The sequence below is a fragment of the Tursiops truncatus genome, chromosome 17, assembly GCF_011762595.2.
Source record: "Tursiops truncatus isolate mTurTru1 chromosome 17, mTurTru1.mat.Y, whole genome shotgun sequence".
NCBI lineage: Eukaryota > Metazoa > Chordata > Mammalia > Artiodactyla > Delphinidae > Tursiops > Tursiops truncatus.
Window position 1 is genome coordinate 28,780,982 of NC_047050.1, and position 18,756 is coordinate 28,799,737.

The 18,756-nt window shown below is 40.1% G+C and overlaps 1 protein-coding gene across 2 annotated transcripts in view; it reads left to right on the forward strand.

The window, feature by feature from the left end:
- The window catches only part of ATP6V0D2 (ATPase H+ transporting V0 subunit d2), a 47,981-nt gene that overhangs the window by 16,572 nt on the left and 12,653 nt on the right, over positions 1–18,756 (forward strand). For both annotated transcript variants that reach the window (XM_033843079.2, XM_004312917.4), the window contains exon 3: positions 18,558–18,736. In XM_033843079.2, the coding sequence (XP_033698970.1) occupies positions 18,558–18,736 (179 nt within the window). The remainder of the gene's footprint in view (positions 1–18,557; positions 18,737–18,756) is intronic.

Below are 18,756 nucleotides of genomic sequence, written 5' to 3' on the forward strand. Positions count from 1 at the left end.
ATTTGATTTCAGGTCATCATTCTAGAAAACTAATGACCTTGTACTGGCCCAATAGTTTATTAAAAGGCAAGTAAATCAGAAATATCTGTGGGCCTTTAAACAATAAGTATATTTCTGATCCCTATCCCAGGAGATTCTGATCCAGTTGGCCTTGGAGTGGGGCCCACCTGTATTTTGGAAGGCATGCAGGTTAATCTGATGTGCACCCCTAATTAAAAATGTCCCATTATGGTGCCTCAACTTTATGACTTGGAAGTCACTTTCACAATTATTCTTATGAGTTTTTCCACCACAGTTAATTACATGGATAGGATTATCTCCTTGTCAGAGACCAGAGAGCTCAACTGCACTGAAACCTAGGGCTTCTGAATCTCAATCCGTGGTTTGTTCCACCATGTCGTGTGACTTGCCAACACTGGCAGCATCCAGCTGTGCTCTGTAGAACCTAAAGATGTGTCACCATAACAAAAGGTAACAAAGGTATGTGTGCAGGACAGTTGTCCAATAGTTCTGAAACTATTTTTCTTATTTTTCTTTTAGAACATGTTGCAAAGTCAAGTGTCTGTCTAGCGCCTGTGAACTCCCATCAAATAGGATTACTTCCTGCCCTATTAGGAAATGCCCAGGGCATCATTATGAAAATGATTAAGTCAACCCTAATAGAGATGGTCTAAATTTAAGGTGGTATGATAAATATAATCTAAGCATTGCACATGCGTGTGATATAATTACTGTATATGTAAAACTTGTTTTGAAAATCTGGAATGGATATTTTTAAATGCCTAATAGCAGGAAGATCTGGAGGTTTTATGTACTATAATTATACACAGTGGTATGAAACAAAGGAATGAATCCAATAACATTTTAATGAAGAGACTATGTAATGTAGGCTTGGATTGTTTTATTTTTCTTCCCTCCTACTCAACACTTTCCAGCAGCATTTCAATTTCTCCTATCTTTTGAGATTAGCCATCTGACTAGAATAACATTTTAATATTCAAAATACTAATTTTATTTTAAGATTGTTTTAATCTCTTGAAATAATCAAATTTTCTCAATATAGGATGACCAAGGAAATATAATATTCAATACTTCACAGTAACATCGACCAAGAATCGTAGGTTAAGGACCACACAGTGAAGAAATCTTTAGAGATTCATTTATGAAAGCTAACCAAAGTTCTTGACTATTCCAGTGACACTTTATAACCCTGCTGTAGGCGTTGAACTGTGCTGTACATTAGGAGGCTGTATACCTTGGTTTGCCCTAAAGGGTTTCTCAGGATGAGGTCTTTTGATGCTCAAACCAGGAAAAACCTCAGCAAACTGGATGAGTTGGTTACCCCATCACTTGTTAGTCAAAACATAAATAACCTAATTCTGAGTCACTAAGAACTTCCATTCTGATGGAGCAAGCATATGTGTTCCCAAAGGGTGAAAAGATGACAGAATTAAGCAACAGCTATAATAGAGACTTGAACATTCAATTAGAGGAGTCTGGAGGATGAAATAACTAAATCTGGTTTTAAAAGATTTTGCAGAGAAAGTAGAATTTGAACCAGTATTTCAGTGGGCATCTGATTAAAGGAATACATGTACATCAGTGAGGCATGATAAGATGGTGTATCTTGAGATAAGTCATCTCAGGTGTGGCTGGAGCCCACACAAGAGCAGGAGCATGCACTGGGGAACGAGAGTCAAGAGCCTGGCCTGATTTAGGGCTCTGGCCTAAGTCTCTATAAGTAACAATCAAGGAAGGCTTTTCAGAAAGGGTGCTACCATTTCATGCTTCAAGTGCCCAAGTCCTTGTAGCCAGTAAGTAGTAGAAATGCTAAGATGCGACATCAGGGCTCTCCAAATAGCATTTCAAAGCTGCTACTTTTACTTTTTTGTTTGTTTTTACTTTTCAACTCTTATTGCCTTGAAAAGTGAGGGTTAATGATCTGATACATATTTTAGGAAAATGATTCTGTTGGTATTGTGAAAGATGTTTTGAAGAAATGAGGCTTGAAGCAGAGAAACCATAGAGGAAGCTATTTTTAAAGTTTAGAGTGGAAATATTGATAGTAGAGTTAAGAAGGAGGGGACAGTGGTTAGATGCATCTGAGAGGAAGACAACAGAATTTAGTGTCTTGATTTATGACGAATGAGAGAAAACAGTCAATGATTTCTGGGAATTCTAAGCTAAGGGAAGAAAGAATTTACAAGTTGGAAGAAGGATTTTGTTATTTCTACTCAAAAAGAATAAGCCCATTTAAGTTAGATAAAATTATATGAATAAATTAATCATTCTTAATCTCACCATGATTTGACATATTTTTATACTCTTTCTATACATTTTAAAAGAAAATCATGTAAAAATAATTTAATTAATTTAAAATATCTATTAGCATTTTTTTCAAGTAAGTTTTTCTAATTTTTTTTTACAGTATGGTACCATTTATATTTTTAAATGGGGGGTTTTGCATGTATTTGCTTGTTTGTGTGTATATATATATATATATATATATATATATATATATGGGAGATATCAAAGGCACTGATGGAGTTATGCTCCTGGAAGTTTCTTTGCACAATTTTGGTTCCAAACAATTTATTTTGATTTATTTTTCAAGTAAGACAATTTCAATATACAGAACACTTTTCTTCATTTGGGTTGAGAAATTGTTGTTGTTGTTCTGCTGAACTAGCTATCACAGTTAGTAGGGGGTTATCACATGATTGCCTAAAAGGAGATTCCGAAATGGATTTGAGTACTCAGGGGAGAGAAGGGTAATGATGGTAACAATGTTTTATTGTTTCCTTTTTTATCTTTTAAATTCTGAATCATAGGAGTGTACTACCTAATCAAACTAATAGTTGCTAGTCCAATATCCATAGCTTATACATTTTTTTTTTTTTTTTTTTTTTTGCGATACGCGGACCCCTCACTGTTGTGGCCTCTCCCGTTGCGGAGCACAGGCTCCGGACGCGCAGGCTCAGCGGCCATGGCTCACGGGCCCAGCCGCTCCGCGGCATGTGGGATCTTCCCGGACCGGGAACCCGTGTCCCCTGCATCGGCAGGCGGACCCTCAACCACTGCGCCACCAGGGAAGCCCATACATTACGTTCTTTTATAACAATTTCCTATGTCCAAAGTATGCCATGCTATCTTAATCAGTTTCTGAACTCAGGGAGCAAGTTCAGAGTAAGATGGATACCTGAAAATCTCTCAAAGACCTAAACATAAGAGCCAGAACTATAGCCCTTAGAAGAAAACATAGGGGAAAACCTTCATGATGTTAGATCTCCCAGTGATATCTTGGCTATGACACCAAAGCACAGACAATAGAAGAAAAAACAGACAAATTGGAGTTCATCAAAATTGAAAACGTTTGTGCATCAGAGGACACCACTGAAATGACAGTGTTCATTCTTTTCATCTGTCATCTTCCCATTTTTAAGTGCTTTTCTTGGGTGCTTGATAGTTGTTTTTATGGCAGGTTGACATACATAGTTCTCTAAGTTCCTTGGAGGTTTTTTAGTTCTCTTAGCCTGAAGGCCAATTTTCGATTTTCAGTTTCCCTCTGTAAAGTTTGTTTCTTTCACTGAAAACTGTTGCTGTACATCAGTCAAAGCATCATCTTTCCCTGCTTCGATGTTTCTTTCCCGATTCCACTTGCGAAGGTCCTCTTCTTCCTTTGTGCTGTTCTCTAGCTCTACTTCTCTCTTGCTGACCAGTGTGCCAGTACTGATGGCCGAGGGACTCTTTCTTGAAAATCCTTCGGAATCAGAACCCAATCCTAACAGCAGTATTTCTAGGGTCCATCACAAGTGTATGTTATTGCCAAGGAATCTTATGAAAATTTTACACAACTGTGTTCCATAAAAAACAGGGATCTCCAAAACTTTCAACCATCATCTCTTTCTCGTGTCAGAAGCCAAGGCCGAGAGAGATGAGAGTGCAGGGAAGTGCAGAAGAGGGGGTGGCTGCCACCAGGCTCCTCCGCTTTCCTTGGTCCGCAGCGGATCCCCTCCACTTGTCAGGAGGTGACCAGCGAGTGAGTGGACTTCAGCGGCGTGAGCCCATGCCCCCTCCTTCACCTCCTCTCCTCCCCTCACCCCCTTCCCCCTCTAATATTTTTAAATGTTTATATAGCCTTCCATCTGGTCATGAATATTCTAGATGTTTTGTGTCTTCCTTACCTCCAAGTCTGTATAGTATTTAATTTGTTAAATTCTGATTTCAAGAATCAAATTCCCAATAATATTATGAGACTGACTATTTGACAGCACTATGCACTTGTGATTCTGACTCTTTGGCCAGAAATGTTCTGAAATATAAAGATTGCACCAACTTAAAGGCTTTCTATCCATGTGAATGTTCAATGGGGAACAAGTGCAGGAGAAAAATGTCTCAACTCTAGCTGCTGATAAAGCCTTCCTCGTATAAAACTCTCAAGCACTTGAATGGTAAAACACTGGTGCTGTTCTGCAAAAGTGATGCTTGGTCGAGCTATAACTGAATGATACTTAATCAGCATAATGTTTATTAAGTTACTGCTATGAGTGAAGGCCTATGCTAGGTTCTAAGATTAGAGATGAATTGAATATAGACTTTGTTCTCTAAGCCAGTAGAAGAGTTACTTAAGGTACAGATTCTAAGACCATTCCTCTAAAAAGTATGTTTTAGTAGGTTCTGGACTGCGATCTAGGAATCTGCACTTTCAATAAGCCTTTCAATCAGGTGACCCTGATGCACGTGAGAAATTCTTACAGCCAGTAGGTAGGTTCTCTGTCTACAATACACCAGTTGTGAGACCCTGAAAAGAGTTCCTGAATCAGTCAAAACCTTGGTTTCCTCATCTAAAATAATAATTATTATATTAAATTTAGAGTTGTGAGTTTAATTGAAAGTAGAACATTATTTTGTGAGGCCAGTGAAATGAAATACAGGGTCCTTGTTAAAAAATGTTTAGTAGGGCTTCCCTGGTGGCGCAGTGGTTGAGAGTCCGCCTGCCGACTCAGGGGACACGGGTTCGTGCCCTTGTCCGGGAGGATCCCACATGCCGCGGAGCGGCTGGGCCCGTGAGCCATGGCCGCTGAACCTGCGTGTCCGGAGCCTGTGCTCCGCAACGGGAGAGGCCACAGCAGTGAGAGGCGCGCGTACCGCAAAAAAAAAAAAAAAAATTTTAGTAATTTCAGGAGAAAAACAGCAGAGAATTAAACCAAGCACAGGGCCCTTCTAAGTGTGGAATCCTGTGTGACTATACAAATCGTACATCCATGAAACTGGCTGATTGAAAATTATGCACATATATAATACACAAATAAATCTACACATACAACATATCCACATATACACAAAAAATGTAGCTAACTTTATGCATTGGGGTCTAGTCACCTGTGAAAGTGAGAAAAGTTTGCATAAAGGAGGCCTGAAGAATGACCCCGTTTGTACGTGAACAGGAGGCACATCCAGCAGAGAGAGCAGAAACACAGGCTTAACCAGTATGGCTGTTGGGTTGCCGATGCCGCCTGACATCGGCAAAAGTGGTGTCTGAGGGTTAACGATGTTAAGGTAATGGATGCCACAGAACGTATAATATTGATACATCAGGGCCAAGGTGAACGGGTTCTATCCTTTGCTTTGCCAACTTTCTGGCTAGGCAGCAATCAACCACCAGGGGGCATGATTGATCCCAGCAACCTGTTTTCCAAAGTATTGCTCCTTCCCCAGCAATTGTTTAGTAAAAGACTTAGTAAAAGACTTGTCCCATAACCTGGAGAGATTGAAATCCATTGTGGTACTTATCCAGATAACCACTGCCTTAGTTGTATTTTATTTTGTCTCATGTATTTTGTTTTTTTAATTGAAAATGAGGCACGTGTGTATATTTTTTTAAGAGTTTTTATTCAAAAATTTATTTAGTGCTTACTACAAGCCAGCAATTTTATAATCACTTTACATGTATTAAATTTATTTAATTTTCACAACAATCCTATGAGATGGCTTTTTAGAAATACAGAACAGAGGTTTTCTAAGTAAAGAGTATATTCCAGTACCCATTTCCCAAAGCCCAGAGGCAAACACTTATGTTTTATGCATGCCTTTCCAAATTTCTTTCTATTTGAAAAACATTTTATGTGTATGCATACATTTATATCTAAACCAATAAATATGAATACACATAGTTGGTTTTATTTTTTTAGAACAGTGAGATTATACTATGTATTGCCTACAATTTGTCTTTTTTATGTAATCTATTAAGATTTTTCTACATAAGTGTATATAGATCTAACTTATTTTAAAGCTTATATTGTATTGCATTGTGTTGGATGTACCAAGATTTATTTAATCATCCCCCTTTTGTCCATATAGTTTATTTCTTTGCTATTTCAAGTAATGCTACAACAGACATCATTGTACGCATATATTTGCTTCCTCATGCCAGAATTTCCTTACGTTGGATTCCCAGAAGTGAAACTGCTTTGTCAACAGCTGTGCAAGTTCTAGATTTTGATAGATATTAGCAGATTGCTCCCTCATGCTCCAACAATGTATGAAAATTTTTCTCATCTACCCTGTCCTCTCAGCTGTTTCTTTTTTTCTTTCCTCATTGGAAGAAATAAGATTCTCCAAAATTTATTGTGACTGGTGTTTTGAATATAATAAAGATGAGATTCACCAGTCACTGTTCTTGACTAGGTGGAGAACAAGCTATTATAGACACAGCATGTCTAACTGCCTGATGAGCAAGAAGTATCATTCCATTGGTGTTTTCCTATGAATTTCTGTAATATTTACATACAGTGCTAGAGAAGGGGCGACACTGGAGCAATCTCACTAATGTTATTCTCCTCAGTAGAAAAGTACAGAAAAAGGAAGGAATAAGCAGCTATGACCTCTAGAAAAAAATGCCAGTTATCTTCTTGATTCTGTTTACTCAGGGAATATCAGAATTAACATATTTGTCTGAACATAGAGAAAAATGTATTCATCAATTGAAAAAAATCATCAGTGTGGTGTCCCTGTTCTGTGCAAGTATGGTTCAGGCCTCAGTACAAAAATTGTACTGAACAAAATCGTTATCTTTAAGGATACTATAAGTAATAAAGATAGGTAGGAATTATCTGTAAATAATTACACTTGAACATGTAAAATCACTTACCCAAGAACAATTGATTAGTGGCAAAATTAGTGCAGGAATCCAGGTCTTAGATCTTTAGATATATAATAACTATTTGTGAATGGATGAGCTAACTGTTGCTCATGTTCACCATTGCTACTGCCAATGTATATTAAAAATTAATTTCACACCAATATAAATACAGAAATTTAGAGAGAAAAAGAAAGATATCACTTCTAGTTAGAGACAGTTTAAAAGCTTAAAATGAATATTTGAATATTGGCCTTAAAGGATGGGAAAGATCTCAGCTTTTAGCAATTGGTGGGGAAGGGATGCTTTATCCATATAGAGAAGAGTAGGAACAAAGACACTGATAGAGAAAAGGACAAACAAGCTTGAAGAATTTTTAATCCAAACAAATGCGTTAGACCAAGATTGTAGAGAATCTTAAGTACTGGAGAAAAGAGTTTTCTAAAGATTCCAGAGCTACCAAGGGTTTGGGAAATGCATAGTGATAAACATTTTTGTTCTAAATGTGCTGTTACAGCAATGCTGACTTCTTAGTAGTTTCTCAGTATTTTATTTTCCTGGAAGGAAAAGAAAATGAGTGTGACAGCAAAATTAATTGCTTTTAAAAATGGTTTTAATTTTCACTTCCTCTATTTAAAAAATGGGAAACTTCAGGGAAGTAAGAAATGTTAACCAAAACGTCAGATTTCAAGAGGGAGCAGTGTGTTTATGGGGATATTCTAAACCTCAACAGTCTATTAGCAAATCAGACTAAATGTCGGGGCTGCCCCATCTGAGTACATGGGATTAGCATTGGATTGAATAAATCTGGGGTATATCAGAAATGTTTATCAATACAATCAAGGAAAACTTTCATTTGGAAATTAACACATGGGAAAATACTTTCCACATGGCCCTGTTGTCCATGTGACAGTAAATAACTGGTGGGCTTGTTAAGGGTGGATCAGTACCTTTCACTGAGGAGTTTCATTCAGAATGAAATAACTTAAGTACACCTAATGTATTTCACACACACCCCTATACTTTCCATGAACAATTACTCTTGATCGTGCATTTTGTAAAATTTTATTTATTTATTTATTTGCGGTACGCGGGCCTCTCACTGCTGTGGCCTCTCCTGCTGCGGAGCACAGGCTCTGGACGCGCAGGCTCAGCGGCCATGGCTCACAGGCCCAGCCGCTCCGCGGCATGTGGGATCTTCCAGGACCGGGGCACGAACGCATGTCCCCTGCATCGGCAGGCAGAATCTCAACCACTGCCCCACCAGGGAAGCCCTTGATCGTGCATTTTATGTCCCTGATCTTGTATTTTCTATATGTACAAGTGTGACCTAGAATCGTATCACAGTCCTGCTTTGCCGAAAACAGCATCATTATCACTGAGAACACTATATTATATGTTGCATAGGAAAGGATGCTGATCCAGCCACTTAGGTAGAAGGAACCAGTGCTGACATCAGGGTGTGGCTCACATGATGAAGCCAAACCTTAGTCACAATGCTTTGAGATGATGAATCTCTTGTCATCTCCAAATTCGCCAAGTTGTTTCCTATCCAGTCGTGCCTGAAAGGAGAATTAAGACTGAGTCATGAAGAGCTTCCATCTTAACAAAGGGGTTCAGGCCTTTTCATACATAAAAGCAGCTATCATTTATGATGAGTTAACCAGCATTGTTTTGAGATTAATAATTACATTTCCAAAGAGAAAACATTAATTTTTTTTTAATTTATTTACTTTATTTATTTTTTGGCTGCATTAGGTCTTTGTTGCTGCACGCAGGCTTCCTCTAGTTGCGGTGAGCGGGGGCTACTCTTCATTGCAGCACACGGGCTTCTCATTGCAGTGGCTTCTCTTGTTGCAGAGCACAGGCCCTAGGTGCACAGGCTTCAGTAGTTGTGGCACGTGGGCTCAGTAGTTGTGGCTCATGGGCTCTAGAGCGCAGGCTCAGTAGTTGTGGCTCACGGGCTTAGTTGCTCCATGGCATTTGGGATCTTCTAGGACCAGGGCTTGAACCCATTGGCATTGGCAGGCGGATTCCCAACCACTGCGCCACCAGGGAAACCAACATTAAATATTTTGAAGCTCAGATATCTTAAAGGAAACATCATATAAAATAATGGCCACACAAGGATAATTCTAGGGTTATAAGATATAGAACAGGATGGTAACAGATTTTATGAAAGGTATAAATCTAGACCTGAGGGTGAGTATCCCAACAGGTATTATGATTTATGGTCTTGTGGATGTTCTGTCTTCCAAATGACTGTACCACTCAGCTTCTTGTCTCCATGCCATACCAGGAGTTAAACCCTTCTTTTTTTTTTTAATTAGTTTATTTTATTTATCTTTGGCTGCGTTGGGTCTTCATTGCCGCACTCAGGCTTTCTCTAGTTGCGGCGAGCGGGGGCTACTCTTCGTTGCGGTGCGCGGGCTTCTCGTTGCAGTGGCTTCTCTCGTTGGGGAGCATGGGTTCTAGGTGCACGGGCTTCAGTAGTTGTTGCACACGGGGTCAGTAATTGTGGCTCGCGGGCTCTAGAGCACAGGCTCAGTAGTTGTGGCGCACGGGCTTAGTTGCTCCGTGGCATGTGGGCTTTTCCCAGACCAGGGATCAAACCCGTGTTCACTGCATTGGCAGGCTGACTCTTAACCACTGCGCCACCAGGGAATTCCCTAAACCCTTATCTTCTAAGAGCAACAGGTAAATTTAGAAAGGATTCTGTTAACTAGAACTAAGTGTAAAAGTGCAGAGATGTAGAAATCTCAGACTTGATGAAAGAGCATGAACATTGCAATTTTTTTACTCTAAAGATTATGTATGTGGTTTATAATTTTCTCCTCCTCTTCCTCCAAGGTCTGGTTTATAGAGAATTAACTTCCTCTAAGGATGTATGACCCTCCTTCTTTGCAGGAGGCACTGCAGTAATGCTTTCATATGTATGACTAATCCTGGTGCCAACCATTCAAGTTGAATAAATATTTCCATTTAAGATGAGGAAATGAAGCTCTTGTTAAACTGGTTTTTAAGTAACAGAGCTGGGCTTAGAATTAGGCTTATCTGTTTCAAAGCTTGGACTCCTTTTACTGTGACAATTTATGATTCCAAACTGTTTTCATATGTGTGATTTGATTTAATTTACACAGCAACCACGTGAAGATAATGGTATTCTACCCTTTCCCACCCCCTTGATGCCAAGCTTCTTAAAAAGGATAGTCTCTACTGCTATATTCTCACTTATTTACTCAACCCACTCCAGTCTTATTTTCTACCCCACCAGGCCCTCGAAACCACTCTAGTTGCTAAGTCTAATGGATATATTTTCAGCTTTTTCATAACTCACCACAGTAGATGTCCTCATCCTGTGCATTCTGTGATGACACTTTCTTTTTGGGCTCCTTTAACCATCCTGGCCTTTCCTCATTCTTCTTACAAAGTCTTCTTCTCGCCCTTTAAAAGTTTTTGGGGTCTGTTCTATTCTCTCTTCTAAAATATATACTTTCTTTTTAATGCTATCATTCACATCCATAGCCAGAGAAGTAATCAGAAACCAACAAATGAAGGGCCTTGAATACAATTATGAGAAACTTGTGTTTCATTCTAAAGGCAGAAGGAAGCCATTGAGAGATTTTTAGGAATAAGAATAGTGAGGTTGCTGATAAAGATAGAGATTCCAGAAGAAGGAGAAAGATTAGGGGCAATAAGATTTTTGAGATAGTGTGACTGAGGTGCCTATGAGAAAATCAGTAGTCATATTCACAGAAAGGAAGTGAAAGAATATGGATCTGAGGCTGGAGAAAGAGGTTTTGCCTGGAGCTGAAGATTTGCAAATAGTATACTTCTATGTGGGAGAAGGAAGCGTGGCCATGGATAAGGTTTTTGAAGTGGGACCTACTGAGTGAGAATAATACTCTGATGGAATCCTTGCTTATTAGGTATGTGTATATTTCTTTTCTCTTAGCTGAGAATGCCTACAATAAAAACCACACTGGTAAATACCCCACCTAATGCCCAGATCTTGGTTTCTAATACCATTCTCCCATAAAGGGAATCAGCGTTCCTTGGAGAAAAAGCTAATTTTAGGACTGGGGCAAGAAATATATAAGATGAACTTAAACTGTCTTGGAATGCCAGAATATGAGGACATGAAAAACGAAACAAACAAAACAAAAAACCTGCAATGGTTGGGTATGTTAAAGGAGCACACAGGAGCCAACTGCAAGAGCCCTTAGTGGCTAAAGCTGGAACAATCTGAGCAACAAAATAAAGGAAGTTGTACTGAATTATCACCCCAAATAAAAATAAATGTAAAATAAATATTTATGAGACCATCCTGGTCTAAATAAATGATTAGATAACTTAATAAATGAGGGAGAAGAGACAAATCTCCCTTGTAGAATAATTTGTGTAGATACTCCATCCTCAAGGAGGGGAACCATATTCCCTACTTCTTAAGGATAGGCTGTACACAGTGACTTCTTCCAAAGAGTACAATGTGGAAAGAGGGGGCAGTACCTTCGCAGTGTGGAGACATCTGGCAAACACTGCCTCAGCCAGGTGATCAAGATCAGCACAGTCATAAACTATGCTAATAGTATGTACCTTTGATATGATGGGATGCAAATGGCTCCTTCTACTTAGCTTGTGGAAGTGCAGAAGTAGTCTGCAGGGGTGACTGGGGGGGGTGGGGGGGTGAGGTGGGAACAGAGCCCTTCTCCAAGCTTCTGGATTTCAAACTTCCAGTTCTTCCCATTACATCCTTTAAGATTAAGACTCCTCCAACTCCATTCTCTCCCTCACTCCTGGGACTCAAAATACACAGCAGCAATGAGTCCCAGGAGGAGAGGAGAAAAGGGGAAAGGCTGAAAATGTATTCAAAGAAACAGTAATTAAAAATTTTCCAAATTTGGCAAAACACAAACCTACTGATTCAAGAAGCTGAGTGAACCCCCAACAAGAACAACCCAATGAAATCCAAGCCACGACACATCATAGTCAAACTTCTGAAAGACAAAGACAAAAATGCCTGAAAGCTGTGACACTTGTGGGGGAAAAGCAACGTGAACAATGGTGGATTTTTCATTAGAAACGATGGCGTTCAGAAGGAAGGGGTGTAACTTTTTTTTTTTTTTTGAGGTACGCGGGCCTCTCACTGTTGTGGCCTCTCCTGTTGCGGAGCACAGGCTCCAGACGCACAGGCTCAGCAGCCATGGCTCACGGGCCCAGCCGCTCCGCGGTGTGTGGGATCTTCCCAGACCGGGGCACGAACCCGTGATCCCTGCATCGGCAGGCGGACTCTCAACCACTGCGCCGCCAGGGAAGCCCGGTGTAACATTTTTTTAATGCTAAAAGGAAAGAGATGTCCACTCAAATTCTATATACAATGAAGATATCTTTCAAGAGTGAAGAGCAACTCAAAACAGTCTCAGATGAATGAAAACTAAGAATTTGTGCCCATAGACCTACCCTAAAATAATGGCTGAACAAAGTTCTTGAAACAGAAAAGAAATGATAAAAGAAGGAGTCTGAAACAACAGGAAAAGAACAATAAAAAAAGGAGGAAAATATGGGTAAATACAATAGACTTTCTCCTCTTGATTTTGTAAATTATATTTGACAGTTGAAGCAAAAATTAATACTTGTCTGATGTGGCCCTTTCTGTACGCAGAGGAAATATTTAAGACAATTCTATTATAAATAGGGAAGGTAAGGAGATTTTAAAAGAAGAAAGGTTTATACACTTCACTAAAAGTTGTACAGCCACTCTGGAAAACAGTGTGTCAGTTTCTTAAAAAACTAAACATACCCTTACCATGCAACTCAAATTGCACTTCTAGGCATTTATCTGGGATAAATTAAAATTAATTTCCATGTAAAAACTGACACAAGTTTCCATAACAGTTTTTATTTATAATAGCCAAAAACTGGGGGGAAAACCCCCAAAACCAAATGCCTTAAATAGGTGAGTGGTTAATCAAACAAGTATACACATACAGTGGAATACTACTCACCAATAAAGGGACAAATTATTTACATGCAACAACTTGTATGTATTATATATGTCTCAAGGGAATTAAGCTGAATTAAAACAGCCAGTCTCAAAATGTCACATAATATACAATTCCTGTTAAATATTATTCAGAAAATGGCAAAGTTACAGAAAGAACAGATTAGTATTTGCCAGAGGTTAGGAGATAGTGGGTGGGAAGAGAAGGATGTGACTGTGAAGGGGGTAGCACATTGGAGATCTTTGGATGATACAATAGTTCTTTACCTTGACTGTGGTGGTGGTTACACAAATAGGCACATGGGATAAACTAACACAGAACTACACACACACAGAGTACCAGTGTCACTTGTCTAATTCTAATGTTTCACTATAGCTATATAGATGTAACCCCTGGTGGAAACTGGGTGAAGAGTACATAGGACCCCTCTGTATTATTTTTGCAACTTCCTGTCAACCTAATTATTTCAAGATAAAAAGCTTTAAAAATTTATGCCATGCTGGTGTGCCCACATAGTAGTAATCATAATAATAACTCATAAAATTTCTTCTAACATTTGAAACCTGTGATCACAGGAAATGAAAAATAATATTCAATTATATGTACATAGAGTTATAGAGAGCCATAAAAGACTTTCAATATAAAGACAAAAATGCCATATTAGGGTAAAATTTCATCAGAGAATTGGAATAGAAATACATTTCCAGAAAAAAAAAATAAGGAACAACATAATTTCCTTCTGTTTATGTATTTGTAATTGAATAGTGGTAGTGTCTTAGTGAGCTCGGGTTTCTGTAACAAAATGGTATAGACTGGGTGACTTGAACAACAGGAATTGATTTCTTACAGTTTTGGAGGCATGGAAGTCCAAAATCAGGGTGCCATCCAATTTGGTTCCCTGGGGAAGGCTCTCTTCCTCACGTTTAGACAACTGCCTTCTCATTATGTCCTCACGTAGCAGAGGGAGAGAGAACAAGATCTCTCGTGTCTACTCCTATAAGGACACTAATCCCATCATGTAGGTCCCACGCTCATGGCCTCACTTAAACCTAATTAATAGCCCCAAAGGCCCCATCTCCATATACCATCACATTGGGGGTTAGGGCTTCAACATGAATTTTAGGGGGACGAAAATCTGTCTTTAGCAAGTGGGTATTCAGATTCTTCATTGGATAATTTAATTTGACTGATTTAACAGGTTCATTTTAAATACTGACATTCACAATATACCAGAAATATTTTTGCAGTATTTAAACTTATAATAAAAGTTTTTGTTTGTTTGTTTTTGTTTTTGTGGTATGCGGGCCTCTCACTGTTGTGGCCTCTCCCGTTGCGGAGCACAGGCTCCAGACGCACAGGCTCAGAGGCCATGGCTCACAGGCCCAGCCGCCCCGCGGCATGTGGGACCCTCCCGGACCAGGGCACGAACCCGAGTCCCCTGCACCGGCAGGTGGACTCTCAACCACTGCGCCACCAGGGAAGCCCGCCTCAGTTTCTTATGTGTAAAGTGGTGGTAATAATGGTCCTTAGAGCACTGACTTGTGGGGAGGCTTAAATGGGAACATGCATGTAATGCATATAAGGTACTGCATGTATGTAATGTAATGTAGTGTAATGCATGTAATGCCTGGCACATAGCAACAACCTCAAGAAGCATTGGCATTTTTAAAAATTATTATTTTTACAACCTAAAATTTTTGAAATAGAGTCATTTACTGTTACAATTTAAGGTGACTTCATGATTTTCACATGTGCCAATATCAAAGTTACAGAAGAAAATATTTAGAAGGGGCTAGAAGTGAAGATGTTTATCTAGACCATGAGTGGGAGAAAAATTAGCCCAATAGAGTGGGCACTAGTTTTGGCTCTGTTGCTACTAATAAGCACAGTTATTTAAAACATTAGGAGTTTGAGCTAGGTGAGCACCCAGATGTCTTTAAACTCAAACATTACTCAAACAACGCCAGTAGAGATTTCCTTCCTAACCACTGGAGGCAGGGCCCTAGAGTTCTATCAAGATTATACTCTGGAAAGAGCAAGCTGTCTTCTGGGCACATTATCCCCCCGCCATCCCAAACAGCCAATAATAATTATATACCTGGTGCCTATGTGACAGAGATGAGGGAGGGACAGGAAAGATACCACTCTCCCCTGCCATGGGCCGAATCCTAAGTCTCATTTCATTTTCTGAACAAAACTATGAGAACTGCTACTCTTGTCCCATCTTAGAAACAAGGCCACTTAAATGAGTTGAAATAAAACAATTCAATCTCCATAGCCCTTGCTCTTTGCAATAGAGGGCCTAGCCTCTCTATTAATTTTTTAAAAAAAAAGCACTCCAGACACACATGTGCACACATACACATGTACAGGCATAGGCTTGAGTGTTACGTGTGGGCTAAATTCTCACAGCATTGACTTTGGTTTCCCCTGTCAGCGTTGGTCTCATTGTCCTCTGCACATTGGGAATGTTGGCGGCTCATATGCTGTTACATTACAGGGGTGCTGAGGGGGAGCAATTAAACATCTGGAGTCTGCTAAGGATTATTAAGTGCTGGCAATTCCCCTCTCAGGTAATAGCTTTTGAGCCATAAGGGGACAGTTAAATAAGCACTTCCATTTTAATATCATTTTCAAGAGATAAAAAGGGTTCTAAAATTCCATAATGTCCAAATTTGGTACTGCTGTTTGGGGGAGTGAAGAAACTTTATAGTCATGTGCTTTTTATAAAGGGATAATTGCCTTCTTCTAAACTTCTTTAGGTAAAAATTTTATTGGGGTACATTGCGGAAGCTCAGTTGCAATGCAGGAGATTCTTATCCTGCTGGAAATGCATTCTTTTTTTTTTTTTTTTTTTTTTTTTTTTTTTTTGCGTTACGCGGGCCTCTCACCGCTGCGGCCTCTCCCGCCGCAGAGCACAGGCCCCGGACGCGCAGGCTCACGCGCCCAGCCGCCCCGCGGCATGTGGGACCCTCCCGGACCAGGGCACGAACCCGAGTCCCCTGCACCGGCAGGTGGACTCTCAACCACTGCGCCACCAGGGAAGCCCTGGAAATGCATTCTTGCACAGGAAGTCAGTAACCCTTGCCGCCAGACTCCAGTGACAGGGCTTCTAAGTGGCCAGGTTCATTTTCATCCAGTGAAAGGTGTTCTTTTCAAGCCTTAATTGTGCAGTAGTTGAGTCCCATCACTGCCAAACGTGGAGGACCTTGTCTCATCGCTTGGCTGTCCCTTCCATCTTCTGAGCCGCCACCTCAGCCTCTTGGCCGCCTCTTTCCCCTCAGCTCTTAAATGTGTTCTCTTCTCTCCCACCTTAAAAAACAACAAAAAAACCGAAAAATACACCCAAACTGAAAGTCCAAAGCTCCTCTGGCCCCCGGGTCTCCATACAGTTGCCTTCCCCTGCTTTATAGTTTAAACTCTTTTAAAAAACAAAACAATTAAACATTCCAAAACCCTCTGTACTTCCCACTCATTTTAAACACACAGTGGTCAGGTTTCTGGCTTCTCCCCTTTCCCTTCCACAAGCAAACTCCACTGAACATGTTTTGTGGTGCCAGATGACCTCTTAGTGGCTGCATCCTGAGAACACCTTGCTTCAATGTCTACCCTGACTTTCCTGTGGCCTTTAACCTCTTCCTAGAATTCTCTTCCCTGGTTTTCTTCCTACCATCTGGTCATTCCTTCTCAGGTTCTATCAAGGTCCTTAAATGTTGGGGTTCCCCAGAGTTCTCAGGACAGAACTCTTGACATACACTCTAGAATGTGGTCTCAAGCATTCCCAAGACATCTGCTTCCACCTTTAAACTAGCACCCCCTGCCCACGCTCCCTAAATGTCTCTGGTCCACAGCTGTCTCTTCAGGACTTAGACGTCCGAGGCCTATTGGGTATCTCCTCCTGGGCATCTAAACTCATTCGGTCCAAACATCAGCTCCCACTACAAGCCGTTCTTCCTCCAGTGCTCTCATCTCAATAAATGGCTCCAGCTTCTAACTGTTAAACCTAGAAACCTATGTGTCATCCTTGACAACTAAACACAGCATAATCTGAGCGTTAAGAGAAAAGTTTCAGAAGCAGGCTGTCTGAGTTTGATTCTCAGCCCTCTTCATTTGTTAGCTGTGTCGTTATGGGTGAGATTTTTACCTGTCTGGGCTGCCAGTTCCTCATCTATAAAACGGAGGTAATAATAGTACCTATCATCATCACAGTGTAATTATCGTGATTAAATAAAATAACTTTTGTAAAGCACTTTACTATATAAGTGTTGGCTTACTTCTTATCCTGTTTTAATGCATATTCTATCTACATAGATCATAATTCCCCCTATCCTTGACGTATTCAGCATCTCCCATTGCCCTCAATCCAAATTCCTCATCTTGTCTTTCAGAACCCTGCATGTTCAGACTGGGCCCCACCTCCAGTGCTCAGCAGGCAAAAGAACGTCCTTGTTCCTGGCCCTCTTGTCTCTGGGGCTTTTCACATGCTCTCCCTTCTGCCCGGAAGCACTCTTTCCCAGCCACTGCTTTTGCCTGGACAGCTCCTAATCATTCTGCAAGTTGCAGCCTGAATGTCACTCCCTAGGAATTCTGATCCCAGACTGGTTTAGTGCCCAGCTCTGAATCCCCACACCCTGTAATCTCCTTTATGCAGACTGTATGCTGCACTGCAATGTACCAGTGCCTCCCTTAAGCTGTATTTTCTGTGAAGGAAGCAACTATGTCTCTCTTACTTCTTGACCTCATTGCTTGGAATATCCTGGGTAGAGCTTATATTGAATAGAGAAATCACATAAAGTGTGAACCTATGGGCTCTTGGGGTTCTGGGAGGGGAAAAGGCTAGAAAGTTGACTATCTGCTCTCATAGGAGGAAAAAAAAACAGAATACTTTAATTTTTAATATATAAAACATTTTAATATTAAAATTACTAAATATTTTTATTTATTTTTAAATATTTAAAACATCGAATACTCAACAATGAGCTTCATCAAAGATTTAAATAGTCAGTTTTTGAAGTATAATGAAACGCTTTAGGTCTGTGTTTCTCAACTTTTTAAGCCCATAGTCCATTATGAGAAACCAAACAATTTAACACCCTCACTACTGTCTGCCCCACCCACCACATTTGGCATTTACTGTGTAAGGGTCATCTTCTGTGTGGTCCCACCAGTCAGGTGTTATAACTGTGAACATGGTTTTTCAAACTATGGTACCCTCTGAGAGTCAGATATTTTACCTCACCTACATCTCTCAAAACCCAGAGTTTAAAATAAAAGGAGATATATATTTCCTTAACGAAAGCGTGTGTGCCTGAAATGTGGGGGGGGGGGGGTTGTTTTGTTTTTTGTTTTTTACCTGAGGGATGCTTCTTGTTCTCATGCAACTGTTTTCCTAACGATTGAGCCCTCTTCTACACCAGGTGCAGTTACATGATAGATAATGTGATTCTACTGATGAACGGTGCATTGCAAAAAAAATCTGTGAAAGAAATTCTGGTGAAGTGCCACCCGTTGGGCCGTTTCACAGAAATGGAAGCAGTCAACATTGCAGAGACACCTTCTGATCTCTTTAATGCCATTCTGGTTGAAACACCGTTAGGTATGAATGCATAAATCATT